Source organism: Puma concolor, chromosome D4 (assembly GCF_028749965.1).
Source record: "Puma concolor isolate L17-30 chromosome D4, mPumCon1.1.hap2, whole genome shotgun sequence".
Classification (NCBI taxonomy): domain Eukaryota; kingdom Metazoa; phylum Chordata; class Mammalia; order Carnivora; family Felidae; genus Puma; species Puma concolor.
The window spans coordinates 42,679,911-42,699,957 of record NC_141679.1 but is presented as its reverse complement, the minus strand read 5'-3'; the positions used below and the strand labels follow the sequence as shown (position 1 = coordinate 42,699,957).

General features: G+C 36.6%; 1 protein-coding gene across 3 annotated transcripts in view; it reads right to left on the bottom strand.

The window, feature by feature from the left end:
* The window catches only part of CNTLN (centlein), a 329,566-nt gene that overhangs the window by 206,685 nt on the left and 102,834 nt on the right, over positions 1 to 20,047 (bottom strand). For all 3 annotated transcript variants that reach the window (XM_086685372.1, XM_025934944.2, XM_086685371.1), the window contains exons 4-5: positions 16,411 to 16,545; positions 15,621 to 15,800 (exon numbers count right to left, since the gene is read on the bottom strand). In XM_086685372.1, the coding sequence (XP_086541498.1) occupies positions 15,621 to 15,800; positions 16,411 to 16,545 (315 nt within the window). The remainder of the gene's footprint in view (positions 1 to 15,620; positions 15,801 to 16,410; positions 16,546 to 20,047) is intronic.

Sequence of the window (20,047 nt, the reverse complement as noted above, 5' to 3'; positions counted from 1 at the left end):
GAATAAAGAAACAGAAAAAATATTCAAAGAAATAATGACTGAAAACTACCAAACAATGATGAAAAAAATTAATGTAACATCCAAGAAGCACAAAACCTCCATGGACTGTACATGCAGAAATCCACAGACATATCATAGTAAAAATACTGACAGCCAAAACCAAGAAAAAATCTTAGAAACCATAAGAGAAAAACCACTCCTCATTTTCAAGAGACCTCAGTAAGATTAACAACTGACTCTTCTTCAGAAACAATAGATGTCACAGTGAGATAACATATTCAAAGTGCTCAAACGAAAAAAAAACTGCTAACACAGAATCATATATATAGTAAAGCTATCATTTCAAAATGAAGGTGACAACAGGCGTCTGTGTGGCTCAGTCAGTTAAGTGTCCAACTTCAGCTCAGGTCATGATTTCGTGGTTTGCAAGTTCGAACCCTGCTTGGGCTCTGTGCTGACAGTTTGGACCCTGGAATCTGCTTCAGATTTTGTGTCTCCCTCTCTCTGACCCTCCCCCACTCATGCTCTGTCTCTCTCTTTCAAAAATAAATAATCATAAAAAAAATTTTTTTAATTAAAAAAAAAAAATGAAGGTGATGAGTGACATCAAGAAAATGGCAGAGTAGGCAGCTCCAAGCACTCTTGCCCTGGCAGAAATATGAAAAAACAAGCAGAAACTCTCAGAACTAATGTTAGAAAAATAACATTCGGGGTGCCTGAGTGGCGCAGTCGGTTAAGCGACCGACTTCAGCCAGGTCACGATCTCGCGGTCCGTGAGTTCGAGCCCCGCGTCAGGCTCTGGGCTGATGGCTCAGAGCCTGGAGCCTGTTTCCGATTCTGTGTCTCCCTCTCTCTCTGCCCCTCCCCCGTTCATGCTCTGTCTCTCTCTGTCCCAAAAAATAAATAAACGTTGAAAAAAAAATTAAAAGAATAAAAAGAAAAATAACATTCAAATATTTACAGCAACCAAAAAAACGCTGAGCCAAAAATAAAAGCAACTTAAAAATAGGACAAAAGATTTATGGAGTTTTCATTTGCCCTTCTCCACACTGTCTCCAATAAGTTGACTACTTTAAAGCCTGGCAATCTTAAAGCAGTTATATTTTTAGAATGACAGTAGCCCATGTTCCGAGTAGGAGATACTGGTCCTTGGTTCAGAAGGAAGCAGAACAGACTTCACTAGCAAATTACTATGTGTATCTAATTTATCTGAGGGCTACCTGAAGGAATGATGCAAAGTGATTATGTCTTGTTTAACCTACCTGGTAACACAGACTGAAAAATAGGATATGGCTCAAATATATCACAAGGTAAACTAACAAAACACAGATGTGTACAGTAAAAGATTATTGGTTCAGATACACAACAGAATGCCCAAGGCATGGAAGCAAAAGCTGTGGGAGATTCTTTGAGACATTAAGACATTCAAAAATACTCATTCATCTTGGAAAGTTTAGAAAACCACACATAGGCTCAGAGAAAGATGCATGCTCAGAAAAGACATGAAAAGACAGAAAAGTCTTTGATTAAGACCCAAAGTTTCACCCTGGGATTACCTCTGAGCTCAGTGCAAGTATGGATAAGTATTGAAAGACTTTCTCTGTATGGAGTCAATACAAAGACTGGGAGAGGGATTTGTTTTGTGGCTGTGGATGTGTGTACTGTGTTTGTTTGGGCTTTTCCTTTTCCTTGTGTTCTGTTTGTTTTGGCTCCTGGCGTCAAGGAAACCTGTGACACCACATGAGGTGAACAAAAGCTTAAGGATAGAAACCTCAGTGAGCTTACACAATAAGGAACAGACTCTTAGAAATACAGATTTGGAGATTACCTAAATAACCTTTGACAGTTAAAAAAGCAAAACACTTCAATAAGGGATAGAATCTGGCTTCCAGAATTACCACATTATCATACTCAAATGCTCCACTTTCAACAACAACAAAACATCACAAGGCATACAAGAAAAACGAGGTAAGTATGGCCTAAACAAAGGAATATATAAATTAACACAAACCATTCCTGAGGAACCCCAGATATCAGATTTACAAGGCAAAAACTTTAAAATGTCTTAAATATACTAAGGAAAAAAACATGAAAAAAAATCTACAGTAAACCAGGAAAACAATGTATAAACCAAAAGAATATCAATGAAGAAAAAAATTATTAAAGGGAAGTAAACATAAATGCTGGAGTGAAAAAGTAAAATAACAAAAATGAATCATTCTCCAGAGTGCCCAACAACAGACACAGAGCAGGTTGAAGAAAGAATCAGCAAATTAGATGATGAAACAAGGAAAATTATTGAATCTGAGCAGCAGAAAGAACATGAAGAACAGTGAACAGAACCTACGAAAACTGTGGACACCATTAACAAGAAAGACATACACATTATGGGAGTCTCAGAAAGCGAAGAGACAAGAGGAAGCAGAAATAACATGTGAAGAAAAAATGGCCATAAACTTCCCAATTTTGATGAAATACATGCACCACAAATCCAAAGGCCAGCCACAACAAACTCCAAGAATGATCAAGAGAAAAGAGACCCACACTGAGATAAATTATTATCAATCTTTTGGAATTCAGCTCCCCAAAAAAGAATCTTGAAAGTAAGAGAGTGGCTTGTCACATTTTAGAGATCCTTTTTTTAAACGTTTACTTATGTATTTTTGAGCGACTGAGAGAGAGAGAGAGAGAGCACAAGCAGGGAAGGGACAGAGAGAGTGGGGGAGACACAGAATCCAACGCAGACTCCAGAGTCTGAGCTGTCAGGACAGAGCCGAAAACAGAGCTCAAACTCAAGAACTGCGAGATCATGACGAGAGCTGAAGTCAGATGCTTAACCGACTAAGCCACCCAGGTGCCCCAAAAAAGACTCACTTTAAATAAGTCAGTCAGAGAAAGATAAATGTCATACAATTTCATTCAAATGTAAAATTTAAGGGACAAAAACATGAACAAGGGGAAAAAAAAGACAAAAAAACAGACACTTTTGGAGAACAAATTGATGGTGACCATAGATGGGGATGGGTGATACAGGTGAAGGGATTAAGAGTATACTTATCATGATGAGCACTGAGTAATGTACAGAATTTCTGAATCACTATATTGTACATGTCAAACTAATACAATACTGGATGTTAATTATACTGGAATTGAAAAAAAAAAGAGAGACACTGATTTCAGATACAAAGACACAAATAGACTGAAAATGAAAGAATGGAAAAGATATTCTCTGAAAATAATAACCGAAAAGAGCTGGAACAGATAAAATAATACCAAACAAAATATACTTTATGTCAAAAACTGTCACAAAAGGGAAAAGAGAGCTTATATATTGATTAGAGTCAATTCATCAAGAAGATATAATAACTATAAATGTACACGTACCAAACAACCAAGCCCTTAAATATATAAACAATTATAGAATTGAAGGGAGAAATACAGTTTTATAATAATAGCTGAAGAATTCAATACTCCACTTTAAATAATGAGTACAACATTTAGACAGAAGCTCAACAAGGATGAAGAGGGCTGAAGAACACTATAAACTAAGTAGTCCTAATAGATGTATATGGAATACTTTACTCCAAAATAGCAGATTATATATTTTTCTCAAGTACACATGGAATATCTGCCGTATCAGGCCAAATGTTAGGACATAAAACAATGCTTAATCAATTTAAAAACATTACAATTATACAAAGTACCTTGTCCAACCATAGCGGATTGGAGTTAAAAGTCACTAAAAGAAGAAAAACCAAAAGAAAAATTTAATATGTGGAAATTAGAGAAACTAATCATAAACAACAAACAGGTGAAAGAAGAGATCACAAGAGAATTAGAAAATATTCAGAGATGAATGAAAATAACGCATAAATACTAATAATTACAAGATGCAGCAAAGGTAGTACTGGGGGAAATTTATAGCTATAAATGCCAACATTAAAAAAGAAAACATACCTCAAATTAAGAATCTAATTTTACACCTTGAAGAAATAGAAAACAAATTAAAATAGCAAAGTAAAACCAAAGAGAATAGAAAGGAAATGATAAAGATTAATATGCAAAGTTTTTAAAAAGGGGCTAGCAAAACAATAATCAATTAAAGCAAAATCTGACTCTTTGTAAATAGCAACAAAATTAACAAACCTTTAGGGGAGCCTGGGTGGCTCAGTCCGTTAAGCATCCAACTTGGGCTCAGGTCATGATCTTATGGTTCAGTTCATGAGTTTGAGCCCTGCATGGGGCTCTGTGCTGACAGCTCAGAGCCTGGAGCCTGTTTCAGATTCTGTGTCTCCCTCTCTCTCTCTCTCTGCCCCTCCCCCACTCCGTCTCTCTCTCAAAAATAAACATTAAAAAAAATTAACAAACCTTTATTTAGAATGACAAAGAAAAAAGAGAAAAGGTGTAAGTAACTAAAATCAAAAATGAAAGTAAGGACACTAGTACAGAAATAAAAAAAGGATTATTAGAGAATACTGTAAGCAATTGTACATCAGCAAATTAGATAACCTACGTACGTAGAAAGACACAGATCACCTAAACTAACTCAAGAAGAAATAGAAAATCTCAGCAGACCTATGATAACTGAAAAGGTTTATTAATCAGTTATCAAAACTACCCAAAATAAAAAAATTCTAGTACCAGATGGCTTTAACTGGTGAACCAAGTATTTTTTTTAAATGAATACCCATTCTTTTCAAACTCTTCCAAAACATATGAGGAGAAAATATTTTCTAATTTATTCTACAAGGCCAGTAAATGCCAAAGATCTGACTTGATACCAAAGTCAGATAAAGGCAAAAATATCCCAGCAATGTAAAGTTGGTTTAACATCCAAAATTCAAGTAATATATCATACCAACAGAATAAAAAACAAAAACCACAATATTATTTCAATAGATACAGAAAAAGCATTCACCAGAATCCAACACTTCTTCATGATAAAAGACAAAAACATTCAACAACTACGAACCAAAAGAAACTTCCTCAATCTGATAAAGTTTATCAACAAAACTTCAGAGCAAACATCAATTATCATACTTAAGGGCGAAAGAGTGATTCCTTTACCAATGAGATATGGAACAAGACATAGATGTCTACTCTTTTTTTTCTATTCAACTTTATATGAGAGATTCTAGCAGGGTAATGAATGGGCAATAAAATGAGACAAAAGGCACCAGATTGGAAAAGAAGAAGTAAAATTATCTCTGCTTATAAATGACATAATCTTACATATAGAAAACCCCGAAGAATCAACCTATCAAGCAGGGTGGCAGGATATAAGATCACTATATAAAATTAATTACAGATCTCTACAGTAGGAATAAACCACCCAAAAAGGAAATGAAGAAACAGTTCCACTTAAAATAGCATAAAAATTAATTAAATTTTTAGGAATATATGTACCCAAAGAAGTGCAAAATTATACTCTGAAAACCACAAAACATTATTGAAAAAAATTAAAGTAGACCTAAAATAATGAAACACCCCACACTGGTTGATTAGAAGATAAAGTATCCTAAGATAGTGGTATTTGCCAAATTGATCTTCTAATTCAATGCAATCTCTATCAAAATAAACCCAGCTTGCTTTTCTTGTAAGAATGGAAAAGATGTTGGGGCACCTGGGTGGCGCAGTCGGTTAAGCGTCCGACTTCAGCCAGGTCACGATCTCGCAGTCCCTGAGTTCGAGCCCCGCGTCGGGTTCTGGGCTGATGGCTCAGAGCCTGGAGCCTGTTTCTGATTCTGTGTCTCCCTCTCTCTCTGCCCCTCCCCCATTCATGCTCTGTCTCTCTCTGTCCCAAAAATAAATAAACGTTGAAAAAAAGAATGGAAAAGATGTTTCTTTTTTTTTATTTTTTTTTATTTTTTTAAATTTTTTTTTTCAACGTTTATTTATTTTTGGGACAGAGAGAGACAGAGCATGAACAGGGGAGGGGCAGAGAGAGAGGGAGACACAGAATCGGAAACAGGCTCCAGGCTCCGAGCCATCAGCCCAGAGCCTGACGCGGGGCTCGAACTCACAGACCGTGAGATCGTGACCTGGCTGAAGTCGGACGCTTAACCGACTGCGCCACCCAGGCGCCCCCCTGGAAAAGATGTTTCTAAAATCCATATGGAAATGCAAGAGACCCAGAATAGCTAATATTGAAAAAAGAAGAAAAAATTTGGATGAGACACATATCCCAATTGCAAAATCTATTACAAATCTATAATAATCAATAGTGTAGCATAGACATGAGGATAAATGTACAAATCAAAGGAACAGAATTGAGGTCTAAGAAAAAATCCTTCTATTTACAGTCCCATGATTCTCAATAAAGATGCCCAAACAGATGCAGTGAGGGGAAGACTAGGTTTTTTTCAACAAATGGTACTGGGATAACTGAATAACAAAAGAATGAAGTTGGATTCCTATCAAACATCACATTCAAAAATGAGCTCAAAATGGATCAAAGAATTAAATGCAAGATATAAAACTATAAAACTCGAAGAAGAAAACATAGGTTTCCATCTTCTTGATCTTAGACTAGGCAATGATTTCTCACCAAAGCATGGGTAACAAAAAAAAAAGGGTAGATAAATATCATCAAAATGTAAAACATTTATGCTTAAAAACACCATTAATAAAGGAAAAACAACACCAAGAATTAAAGAAAATAGTTTCAAAATATACAGCCAAAAAAGAGACTTGTATCCAGAAGTATACACAAAAGAGATTTGTATGCAGAATATATATGCATTTCTTCAAAAACAGACAAATAGCGAATACAACATCCAAAGATGCTCAACATCATTAGCCATCAGGGAAACGCAAATGAAAAGCACAATGAGATATCACTTAACATCCACAGAAATGACTATAATCAAAAAGACAGGCAATAACAAGTATTGATGAGCACAAAAAGAAATCAGAACTCTCATACATTGCTGTTCACAATGTAAAGTGGTGCACCTGTTTTTGAAACAGGTTTCTTAAGTTCCTCAAAAACTTAAAAGCAATTACAATATGACCCAGTATTCTCACTCTTTGGTATATACCTAAGAGAAAGAAAAATACATGTATGTATACATGAAATCCTGTACACAAATAGTCATAGCAGCATTACTCAGAACACAAATGTCTATCTACTAATGGTAAAGAAATAAAATGTAGGATATCTATGTAATGGAATATTATTCAACAAAGAAAGGAATGTGGTACTGATAAACATGCTACAACATGGATAAACACTGAAAACATTATTCTAAGTAGAAGAACTCAGTCACAAAAGACACTATGATTTCATTTATATGAAATTTTAGAACAGAAAATATATTGAGAAAGAAAGCAGCTTACTGGCTATCAAGTGTTGCAGAGAAAAGGGGGTAAATTCAGAGTGATTGCTAAAGGCTACAGGGTTTCTTTAAGAAATGATGAAAATGTTCTAAAAGTAATTGTGATAATAGTTGCACAACTCTGCACAAACTAAAAACTACTGCACTTGGACTGTGAACTTTAAATGGATTAAATGTGAATGATATGCCAATCAATATTTTAGAAAGGAAAGAAAGATTCAAAGTGTTCTTAATGTGCAATGTAATTATGTAACTTAGAAAAATCTAGAAAATGTACAAATTTTTAGAATAAGGTAATTTGAAAAAAAAATTGTTGAAAAGAAGGTTAAGATAAAATAAATCAGTAACTGTCTTGTCTTCCCGAAATAATCAGTTAAAATATAATTTAAAATATTACTTACCCTTATACAATTTGACAATATTAGTAGCTATTAATAAATTGAATAACAGGGGGCCAGGAGGAAGATGGCGGCGTAGGAGGACGCTGGGCTCACCGCGCGTCCTGCTGATCACTTAGATTCCACCTACACCTGCCTAAATAACCCAGAAAACCACCAGAGGATTAGCAGAACGGAGTCGCCGGAGCCAAGCGCAGACGAGAGGCCCACGGAAGAGGGTAGGAAGGGCGGCGAGGCGGTGCGCGCTCCACGGACTGGCGGGAGGGAGCCGGGGCGGAGGGGCGGCTCGCCGGCCAAGCAGAGCCCCCGAGTCTGGCTTGCAAAAAGCGGAGGGGCCTGACGGACTGTGTTCCGACAGCAAGCGCGACTTAGCGTCTGGGAAGTCATAAGTTAACAGCTCTGCTCAGAAAGCGGGAAGGCTGGAGGACAAAGGGAAGGAGAGCTGCTGAGCCCCCGGACGACAGAGCTCAGTTTGGTGGGGAACAAAGGCGCTCGCCAGCGCCATCTTCCCCGCCCATCCCCCAGCCAAAATCCCAAAGAGAACCAGTTCCTGCCAGGGAACTTGCTCGCTCCGCGCAAACACCCAACTCTGCGCTTCTGTGGAGCCAAACCTCCGGCAGCGGATCTGACTCCCTCTTGCTGCCACAGGGCCCCTCCTGAAGTGGATCACCTAAGGAGAAGCAAGCTAAGCCTGCCCCTCCTGCCCCTGTGCACCTTGCCTACCCACCCCAGCTAAGACGCCAGATCCCCAGCATCACAAGCCTGGCAGTGTGCAAGTAGCCCAGACAGACCACCCCACCCCACAGTGAATCCCGCCCCTAGGAGAGGGGAAGAGAAGGCACGCACCAGTCTGACTGTGGCCCCAGCGGTGGGCTGGGAGCAGACATCAGGTCTGACTGCGGCTCCGCCCACCAACTCCAGTTATACACCACAGCACAGGGGAAGTGCCCTGCAGGTCCTCACCAAGCCAGGGACTATCCAAAATGACCAAGCGGAAGAATTCCCCTCAGAAGAATCTCCAGGAAATAACAACAGCTAATGAGCTGATCAAAAAGGATTTAAATAATATAACAGAAAGTGAATTTAGAATAATAGTCATAAAATTAATCGCTGGGCTTGAAAACAGTATAGCGGACAGCAGAGAATCTCTTGCTACAGAGATCAAGGGACTAAGGAACAGTCACGAGGAGCTGAAAAACGCTTTAAACGAAATGCATAACAAAATGGAAACCACCACGGCTCGGATTGAAGAGGCAGAGGAGAGAATAGGTGAACTAGAAGATAAAGTTATGGAAAAAGAGGAAGCTGAGAAAAAGAGGGATAAAAAAATCCAGGAATATGAGGGGAAAATTAGAGAACTAAGTGATACACTAAAAAGAAATAATATACGCATCATTGGTATCCCAGAGGAGGAAGAGAGAGGGAAAGGTGCTGAAGGGGTACTTGAAGAAATAATAGCTGAGAACTTCCCTGAACTGGGGAAGGAAAAAGGCATTGAAATCCAAGAGGCACAGAGAACTCCCTTCAGACGTAACTTGAATCGATCTTCTGCACGACATATCATAGTGAAACTGGCAAAATACAAGGATAAAGAGAAAATTCTGAAAGCAGCAAGGGGTAAACGTGCCCTCACATATAAAGGGAGACCTATAAGACTCGTGACTGATCTCTCTTTTGAAACTTGGCAGGCCAGAAAGAATTGGCACGAGATTTTCAGTGTGCTAGACAGAAAAAATATGCAGCCGAGAATCCTTTATCCAGCAAGTCTGTCATTTAGAATAGAAGGAGAGATGAAGGTCTTCCCAAACAAACAAAAACTGAAGGAATTTGTCACCACTAAACCAGCCCTCCAAGAGATCCTAAGGGGGACCCTGTGAGACAAAGTACCAGAGACATCACTACAAGCATAAAACATACAGACATCACAATGACTCTAAACCCATATCTTTCTATAATAACACTGAATGTAAATGGACTAAATGCGCCAACCAAAAGACATAGGGTATCAGAATGGATAAAAAAACAAGACCCATCTATTTGCTGTCTACAAGAGACTCATTTTAGACCTGAGGACACCTTTAGATTGAGAGTGAGGGGATGGAGAACTATTTATCATGCTACTGGAAGCCAAAAGAAAGCTGGAGTAGCCATCCTTATATCAGACAAACTAGACTTTAAATTAAAGGCTGTAACAAGAGATGAAGAAGGACATTATATAATAGTGACAGGGTCTATCCATCAGGAAGAGCTAACAATTATAAATGTCTATGCGCCGAATACCGGAGCGCCCAAATATATAAAACAATTACTCATAAACACAAGCAACCTTATTGATAAGAATGTGGTAATTGCAGGGGACTTTAACACCCCACTTACAGAAATGGATAGATCATCTAGACACACGATCAATAAAGAAACAAGGGCCCTGAATGAGACATTGGATCAGATGGACTTGACAGATATATTTAGAACTCTGCATCCCAAAGCAACAGAATATACTTTCTTCTCGAGTGCACATGGAACATTCTCCAAGATAGATCATATACTGGGTCACAAAACAGCCCTTCATAAGTTTACAAGAATTGAAATCATACCATGCATACTTTCAGACCACAACGCTATGAAGCTTGAAATCAACCACAGAAAAAAGTCTGGAAAACCTCCAAAAGCATGGAGGTTAAAGAACACCCTACTAACGAATGAGTGGGTCAACCAGGCAATTAGAGAAGAAATTAAAAAATACACGGAAACAAACGAAAATGAAAATACAACAATCCAAACGCTTTGGGACGCAGCGAAGGCAGTCCTGAGAGGAAAATACATTGCAATCCAGGCCTATCTCAAGAAACAAGAAAAATCCCAAATACAAAATCTAACAGCACACCTAAAGGAAATAGAAGCAGAACAGCAAAGGCAGCCTAAACCCAGCAGAAGAAGAGAAATAATAAAGATCAGAGCAGAAATAAACAATATAGAATCTAAAAAAACTGTAGAGCAGATCAATGAAACCAAGAGTTGGTTTTTTGAAAAAATAAACAAAATTGACAAACCTCTAGCCAGGCTTCTCAAAAAGAAAAGGGAGATGACCCAAATAGATAAAATCATGAATGAAAATGGAATTATTACAACCAATCCCTCAGAGATACAAACAATTATCAGGGAATACTATGAAAAATTATATGCCAACAAATTGGACAACCTAGAAGAAATGGACAAATTCCTGAACACCCACACTCTTCCAAAACTCAATCAGGAGGAAATAGAAAGCTTGAACAGACCCATCACCAGCGAAGAAATTGAATCGGTTATCAAAAATCTCCCAACAAATAAGAGTCCAGGACCAGATGGCTTCCCAGGGGAGTTCTACCAGACGTTTAAAGCAGAGATAATACCTATCCTTCTCAAGCTATTCCAAGAAATAGAAAGGGAAGGAAAACTTCCAGACTCATTCTATGAAGCCAGTATTACTTTGATTCCTAAACCAGACAGAGACCCAGTAAAAAAAGAGAACTACCGGCCAATATCCCTGATGAATATGGATGCAAAAATTCTCAATAAGATACTAGCAAATCGAATTCAACGGCATATAAAAAGAATTATTCACCATGATCAAGTGGGATTCATTCCTGGGATGCAGGGCTGGTTCAACATTCGCAAATCAATCAACGTGATACATCACATTAACAAAAAAAAAAGAGAAGAACCATATGATCCTGTCAATCGATGCAGAAAAGGCCTTTGACAAAATCCAGCACCCTTTCTTAATAAAAACTCTTGAGAAAGTCGGGATAGAAGGAACATACTTAAAGATCATAAAAGCCATTTATGAAAAGCCCACAGCTAACATCATCCTCAACGGGGAAAAACTGAGAGCTTTTTCCCTGAGATCAGGAACACGACAGGGATGCCCACTCTCACCGCTGTTGTTTAACATAGTGCTGGAAGTTCTAGCATCAGCAATCAGACAACAAAAGGAAATCAAAGGCGTCAAAATTGGCAAAGATGAAGTCAAGCTTTCGCTCTTTGCAGATGACATGATATTATACATGGAAAATCCGATAGACTCCACCAAAAGTCTGCTAGAACTGATACATGAATTCAGCAAAGTTGCAGGATACAAAATCAATGTACAGAAATCAGTTGCATTCTTATACACTAACAATGAAGCAACAGAAAGACAAATAAAGAAACTGATCCCATTCACAATTGCACCAAGAAGCATAAAATACCTAGGAATCAATCTAACCAAAGATGTAAAGGATCTGTATGCTGAAAACTATAGAAAGCTTATGAAGGTAATTGAAGAAGATTTAAAGAAATGGAAAGACATTCCCTGCTCATGGATTGGAAGAATAAATATTGTCAAAATGTCAATACTACCCAAAGCTATCTACACATTCAATGCAATCCCAATCAAAATTGCACCAGCATTCTTCTCGAAACTAGAACAAGCAATCCTAAAATTCATATGGAACCACAAAAGGCCCCGAATAGCCAAAGTAATTTTGAAGAAGAAGACCAAAGCAGGAGGCATCACAATCCCAGACTTTAGCCTCTACTACAAAGCTGTCATCATCAAGACAGCATGGTATTGGCACCAAAACAGACACATAGACCAATGGAATAGAATAGAAACCCCGGAACTAGACCCACAAACGTACGGCCAACTCATCTTTGACAAAGCAGGAAAGAACATCCAATGGAAAAAAGACAGTCTCTTCAACAAATGGTGCTGGGAGAACTGGACAGCAACATGCAGAAGGTTGAAACTAGACCACTTTCTCACACCATTCACAAAAATAAACTCAAAATGGATAAAGGACCTGAATGTGAGACAGGAAACCATCAAAACCTTAGAGGAGAAAGCAGGAAAAGACCTCTCTGACCTCAGCCGTAGCAATCTCTTACTCGACACATCCCCAAAGGCAAGGGAATTAAAAGCAAAAGTGAATTACTGGGACCTTATGAAGATAAAAAGCTTCTGCACAGCAAAGGAAACAACCAACAAAACTAAAAGGCAACCAACGGAATGGGAAAAGATATTTGCAAATGACATATCGGACAAAGGGCTAGTATCCAAAATCTATAAAGAGCTCACCAAACTCCACACCCGAAAAGCAAATAACCCAGTGAAGAAATGGGCAGAAAACATGAATAGACACTTCTCTAAAGAAGACATCCGGATGGCCAACAGGCACATGAAAAGATGTTCAGCGTCGCTCCTTATCAGGGAAATACAAATCAAAACCACACTCAGATATCACCTCACGCCAGTCAGAGTGGCCAAAATGAACAAATCAGGAGACTATAGATGCTGGCGAGGATGTGGAGAAACGGGAACCCTCTTGCACTGTTGGTGGGAATGCAAATTGGTGCAGCCGCTCTGGAAAGCAGTGTGGAGGTTCCTCAGAAAATTAAAAATAGACCTACCCTATGACCCAGCAATAGCACTGCTAGGAATTTATCCAAGGGACACAGGAGTACTGATGCATAGGGGCACTTGTACCCCAATGTTCATAGCAGCACTCTCAACAATAGCCAAATTATGGAAAGAGCCTAAATGTCCATCAACTGATGAATGGATAAAGAAATTGTGGTTTATATACACAATGGAGTACTACGTGGCAATGAGAAAAAATGAAATATGGCCTTTTGTAGCAACGTGGATGGAACTGGAGAGTGTGATGCTAAGTGAAATAAGCCATACAGAGAAAGACAGATACCATATGGTTTCACTCTTATGTGGATCCTGAGAAACTTAAGAAAAACCCATGGGGGAGGGGAACAAAAAAAAAAAAAAAAAAGAGGTTAGAGTGGGAGAGAGCCAAAGCATAAGAGACTGTTGAGAACTGAGAACAAACTAAGGGTCGATGGGGGGTGGGAGGGAGGAGAGGGTGGGTGATGGGTACTGAGGAGGGCACCTTTTGGGATGAGCACTGGGTGTTGTATGGAAACCAATTTGACAATAAATTTCATATATAAATAAAAAAAAAAAAATAAAAAAATAAAGCATCAAAAAAAAAAAAAAAAAATAAATTGAATAACAGTGGACAGTGCCATTTTAAGAATGTAACATCTTATTCCACATACATGAATGTTAGGGTCACAATTCTCCCAAGATTAATTCATAAATTAAGTGTGATTCCAATCTACTTCCTAACAGAATTTTTCAGTAAAACTAATAAAATCGTTCTTAAATATTATAAGACAGTGAAGAAGCACATACAGGGCTTGGGACTTACAAAAATAAGAATAAAGAAGACTTCCCTGCCAAATAATGAGTCAAATTACAAAACCACAATATCTAAAACCATGAGAATAATAAGATTTCCAGAAACAAACCAATACACACACGGAAACTTTGAGATATGAGAGAGATTGAATCACAAATCAATTAACTATTAAATAAATGGTGTGAAACAACATATCCCAAAATAAATTCTAAGTAGATTACAGACTTTAGGGTAGGGAAAGGTTTAGCATCTAAGATTCCTAATGCAAAAACATTAGAAAATATTAAAGAAGAAAATAATAAAATAGACTCTTCCAAATTCACAAACTTTTCAAAGTCCAATTCACCTTATTCAAGAGTCATGGAACAGAAAGTATTTGTAATATATATATATATATATATATATATATATATATATATATATATATATATATATATATATAAAAGTATTACTATCCAGAGTAAATAAAAAATGTCTACAGGTTAATAAGACCAAACCTACAATTAAAAAAAAAAGTCACAGAACCAAAATTCACAGCCAATCACAGAATGAACTATTTAAGTGGAAAACAGTCATCAATGATTCGAAGAGTATCATCAAATAATCATGTACCCATGAATTTAACACAAGTGCCACTTAGCCTTATCGCACTACCACACAGCTTAAAGGATGCAGGGAAGCAGAAACTGATATAAAAATTGAGAAAGAAAATGCACCAGAATTCAATTTTCTCAATGGCTCAGTCATTCCCTGATGGTACACTAACAGATTTAATGTGTTTTCTTAAATATGTGCAACAAATTGATTCACACACTCAGACATCCCTTCACCTCTAAAATAATCACACACACATATCCATACTTAGTATGCTTTAATAGCCATATATATGTATATATGTATGTGTATGTGTGCTTATGTTATATATTCTTTTTATGTGTGCATACATAGAGGCACTATCATATTTACTAGCATGAAAATTTGTTTCTAGCCTTTTCAATAAAGTCTATGAGAAACCTGAAATTTGATGGGAAAAAAATTAACAAAAATATTCTCAAAACAAAGAGAAAGCCACAAAAAAGTACTATTTTGAAAAATACTGATGAAAAAAGATATCAGACTATTATGAAGATTGACTGTACCTTTCATCTTCTATGAAAATAAAATTTTACTATGAATAAGGCCCTTTTAAGTCAAAGGAAAGCATCATCTTTAAAACACACATGAGTATTTTTCAACTGTTTTATGCTTTTTTCACATTTTATTTTTTAAAAGACCTGGAAAATACATTCTTAAAACTCTATTGTAATGAATTCTAGCTATATTTATAAATTTAAGCTCTAGCTGAAAAATGTCAAACCTCATGATTCTAAATATGTTTTTCCAAAACATGTTTTATTTCAAAATGCTATAGCCTTTATTTTTTAATGATTACATTTTAGATAACTATTTGAAGTCAGTTTCCTGCTTTGCAACATCAATTTTTAAAAAGCTGTGGGTCTTAAGTGAAGGAATATAAATTAATGCTGGTCCCCACTGGTGGATTTGAATATATAACTTGTTATTTAAAGAAAATCACATGTAATAAACTTCCTATAAGAAGTTAGATCCAAAATAACGGCATTATTCTTATTCCCTCCATTCTCGTTGCCTACCTTTATTTTTGCATCAATGCTATATTTTTCTTTTCTCCAATGTGCTTCTTGCTTCCTCAGTTTCTCCAGGTCATTTAGCAGGTCAGCGCAGCGGGTACTTAATTTCTCATTTTCCTCCTCCAGAGTTTTTATAACCAGTCTGTTTTGCTCTTCCTTATTCTGTACACACTCCTTAGTGTCCTGTAGAACAGTACCACAAGGGCCGATAAACAAAACAAAACAAACAACAACAAAAAAAGGTGAGAACTAATCAGCAAATATAAACTGTGCAGTTTTACCCTCACAGCAGCTTCTTCTATATTTGATGGCCAAGGTCACCTGTATACTTTTATTGGCCTCTTTTCATGCAGGTGGATGGGTCATATTTTTTCACTGGATGACAGCTTTGATGAGTACACATTTGCAAAGAGCCCATTAATTGATCAAGCTGCCTTTGATGCTGTCCCCAGCTATTTTTGAGACCCACACAGACATATCCTCCCAGACCTGGGTTTTATCAATTAATAATGCCAGTCCCATCAGAATCTAATTACAAGAAGCCACATATTCACACTCCTACTTTCTTAGCTCCATTTCCATCATTAACTATTTATCTGAAAGTTACAAAGCTTGGAGTCTTATCTTTAAAGCATCTTTCTCAGTTTTTGCATCTGAGAAAACTGTATGGTACAGCAGGGCCTAAGGCAATTTTTCCTCCAAGCTTGTCACTTTCTGTGCCACAAAGGCTGACAAAGCTTAGAGTAGGACTTCAAAGTAAGAGTACTGTAAAACTATGTAGAAGCCAACACACCTTAGCTTCCTGACTTTTATCTTTAAATTTCTTCTGCAAGTCACTGAATTCTTTCCTTAAGAAAATGTTTTCTTCATCAACTGCAATCTTCCGTTTTACAAGGTCATTTATTTCCTTTTTTAGTCCTGTTTCTCTCTATGGAAAAAAAAAATCACAATTATTGGTGAGTTGCTACTTCTAAGAAAAAATTATTTTATTTACAAAGTTTTAGATTTTGACTGATAATATTAGGATTAACTAGCTTTCATAATAATGTCTACTTTCACAATTCTTATTTCTGGTGACATGCCCATCAATATTCAAGTAAACAGTGGTATCTGTTTATTAGTTTAAGATGAAGGACACATACAAACTGGATACCAAATGTTAAGCCACAGTCAGAAAGTAAATTTTTGGGATTTAGATGCAAAACAGAAGGAAAACAAAATTTTATAAAACATTCCAATCAAAGAAAAAGTGTATGTAACTAAGATAAGAATTACCCTCTTATTTGAGTATGATTTCGAAGAAAACATTTTTTAAAGAAACAATTACAGATTTGTGAAGGCATAAATAATCTTCAAGACTGAAAAATGGCAAGTCTGTTTTCGTACCAAAGATATCTTGCTATGTAGGAAAATAATTCAGAATATTCGAACTGCCATAATTTTTTTTTTTCAACGTTTATTTATTTTTGGGACAGAGAGAGACAGAGCATGAACGGGGGAGGGGCAGAGAGAGAGGGAGACACAGAATCGGAAACAGGCTCCAGGCTCTGAGCCATCAGCCCAGAGCCTGACACGGGGCTCGAACTCACGGACCGCGAGATCATGACCTGGTTGAAGTCGGACGCTTAACCGACTGCGCCACCCAGGCGCCCCAAACTGCCATAATTTTTAATTGAATGTCCTTTTTACCTGCCAGAGATACCTAAATAACACGTAATCACAGGATGTGTCCATGACTCAATTCTTAATTTCCCTCTTACTTCTACAGTCTTCCTCTCAGAAAATTTACCCACTCTTGGCTTTTTGTCTCATCTCTGTCTGAGAGAATAACTAATCTACAATGCAGCTTTGACTCTCTCCCAATCACTAATGCCACATTTGCAACTTTTTATATAATGCCTCCACTTGGATTATCTGCTGGAACCTTAAACTAACATGGTAAAACTGAAATCCATATCCTTATACTATCTCTTTCTATACTTCTTCAACCTTCGTCAAGCCAACTTTTGTTCATTTTTTTCAGCTAACATTTATTAAGCATCCATTACATGCTTACACACTTTTTGAAAACCTCCAGGTCATTCTTAACAGTACCTTTTCCCAAAGCCCCATCTGCCTATCAACCAAGAAGGCACATCAAGATACAACATGCTGTTCTGTTATTAACTGGTATGCTCACTAGAAACCCCTGACCTTCATTCCATCTCTTATCTATCACTGATGCTCATCTGATCCTTAATTACCAATTTATTTTGTACTCCCATATTAGCTCCTTATTAAATATGCTCCAAATGACATGAGGATGAACTGAAACTTCGGGTGAGGTTCAGGGATAGGATGAAAAATGGGGTAAGTCTTAGGAATGAAGTGAGGGTATCTACTATATTCCTATTTTTTAAGCTGTAATGTTAAGTGTTGATTTTACTTTACTTCAAATTAAAAATATTTTAAATACTGGATACATACAAAAATAATCTGTGATAAATATATATAAAGGTATTAAGAGCAGAGTAAAAACAGCAGCCTTGTATCCACAACCACTCAATTAAGACACACAACTCTACCATTGCCTTTGAAGTCCTCTGTAGGTCCCCCGATCCTCTGACATTTCTATAGCCTTCAGGGCAAAGCACTGTCTTACAATTTTGGTTTTTATCCTTGTCTGGCCTTTCTTTATAGTTTGGAGACATAAATATCCCTATTTGATATATTATACAGTTTACCTTACTTTTGAACTTTATACAAATTAAATCATACTACACATATTCTGTGATTTGCTATTTTTTGCTCAACATATGTTCCCAAATTCATCCATATTGATAGGTGTAGCTGCAATTCAATTACCGTGGTGTATAGTATTATTCTATTATATAAATATACTATAATATATTTATCTATCTCTTGTCAGTGTATATTTCAGCTGCTTCCCATTTTGGGAAAAGGGGTATACAAACAATGCTGCTATAAACACTCTTAAACATGTCTCCTGATACAGATGAGCAAGAATTTCTTCCAAGCAATATTTTTCAAACTACAGACTGCAATCGAGTAATGGGTCATTAAATCAATTTAGTCATCACAATCAGCATTTTTAAAAACTGGAATAGAATACAATAGAAAATATCAAAAATGTAAGCATAAATTCTTAGCAAAAAAACTATGCCAAAGGAATAGAATTATGAAAGAAGCAGACACATTAAATTGCTCTTAAATTTTGTTTTTGATTTGTTTTATTTAAATATTATGAAATTCATATTTGATACATACTTTATTATATTTTACCTTTATTACACATAGTAAGAACTATTATTATATGAAATTTTTATTTCATTGTGGGTGCACTGGGGTCATTAGGGAAAATGTATTTTTTTCAGTGTAGGGGTCATATTAATAAATATTTGAAAAACATTGCTTAAGAATATATTTGGCGGTAAAAGTGCTAAGTCATAGGCTACAAGCACTTCAAGTGTTCTCTCAGTTCCACAGCTACACCAACACTTGACTCTCAGGCGTGGTATGTTTTACAAATCCAGTAGGTATACACGGCTCCTCAACATAGTTTTAATTTTTGTTTCCCATTTGAATTGTTAGGGCATATCAAGGTGTGCCTGACATCAATCAAACAGCTTAAAAATAGATGCATAAATGTGGCCCATCCACAGCTCATAGCCCATTTTTCTATTCTTATCTAAATGTTACCTCCTTCAAGATTCAATTTCCACCTCTCTCCATGAAGGCTTCTCCAAATGTTACAGTAATTTCTGCCTTTTCTAGATTTCTGTCTTGCCCATATTATTAATTTGACACATTACACACTATCTATGTACTCATAATGTTTTCCAAAACAGATTAGTAAATGTTTATGAATGACATTGACATAGAATGAAAAATTCAATCATGTGAACACTAAGACTGTTTACAGGCTATCTAGAGACCTCTCCTTTGAAAAGAGAACTGACAAAACTTGAGCATCTTCATCTATTCTGGAAATTATTTAGACTTTAGGAAGGAAAGAACACTGAAGCAAATGATTTAAGTTTTAGAAGGGCTTGTCCATTCATGTCAGCTAACCTTAACAGGAACTGACAAACACCACCAGCAAGCCCTTTCATAACAATTATTTAATAATTTGAATTCTGGCATTTGAGTGAATTTAACAATCAACAAGGACAAATATAGACTTAATTTTTAAATAAAGAAGTATAATGCAGTGAGAAATTAGTTAACCCAAACTATCAATATTCTTATAGTTTGATAAATCTGATATTATGTTAAATAATCATGAAAGTAATAATTAAGACAAAGATGCACTCCCAATAAAAGACAACCTGATAAATCAAACCTTTCAAGAACTATGAAATTTTGTATAACGCAAAATATTTTCCTAATAAAATATGCTCTTCGAGATCTACTTTAAATAATGAAATCAC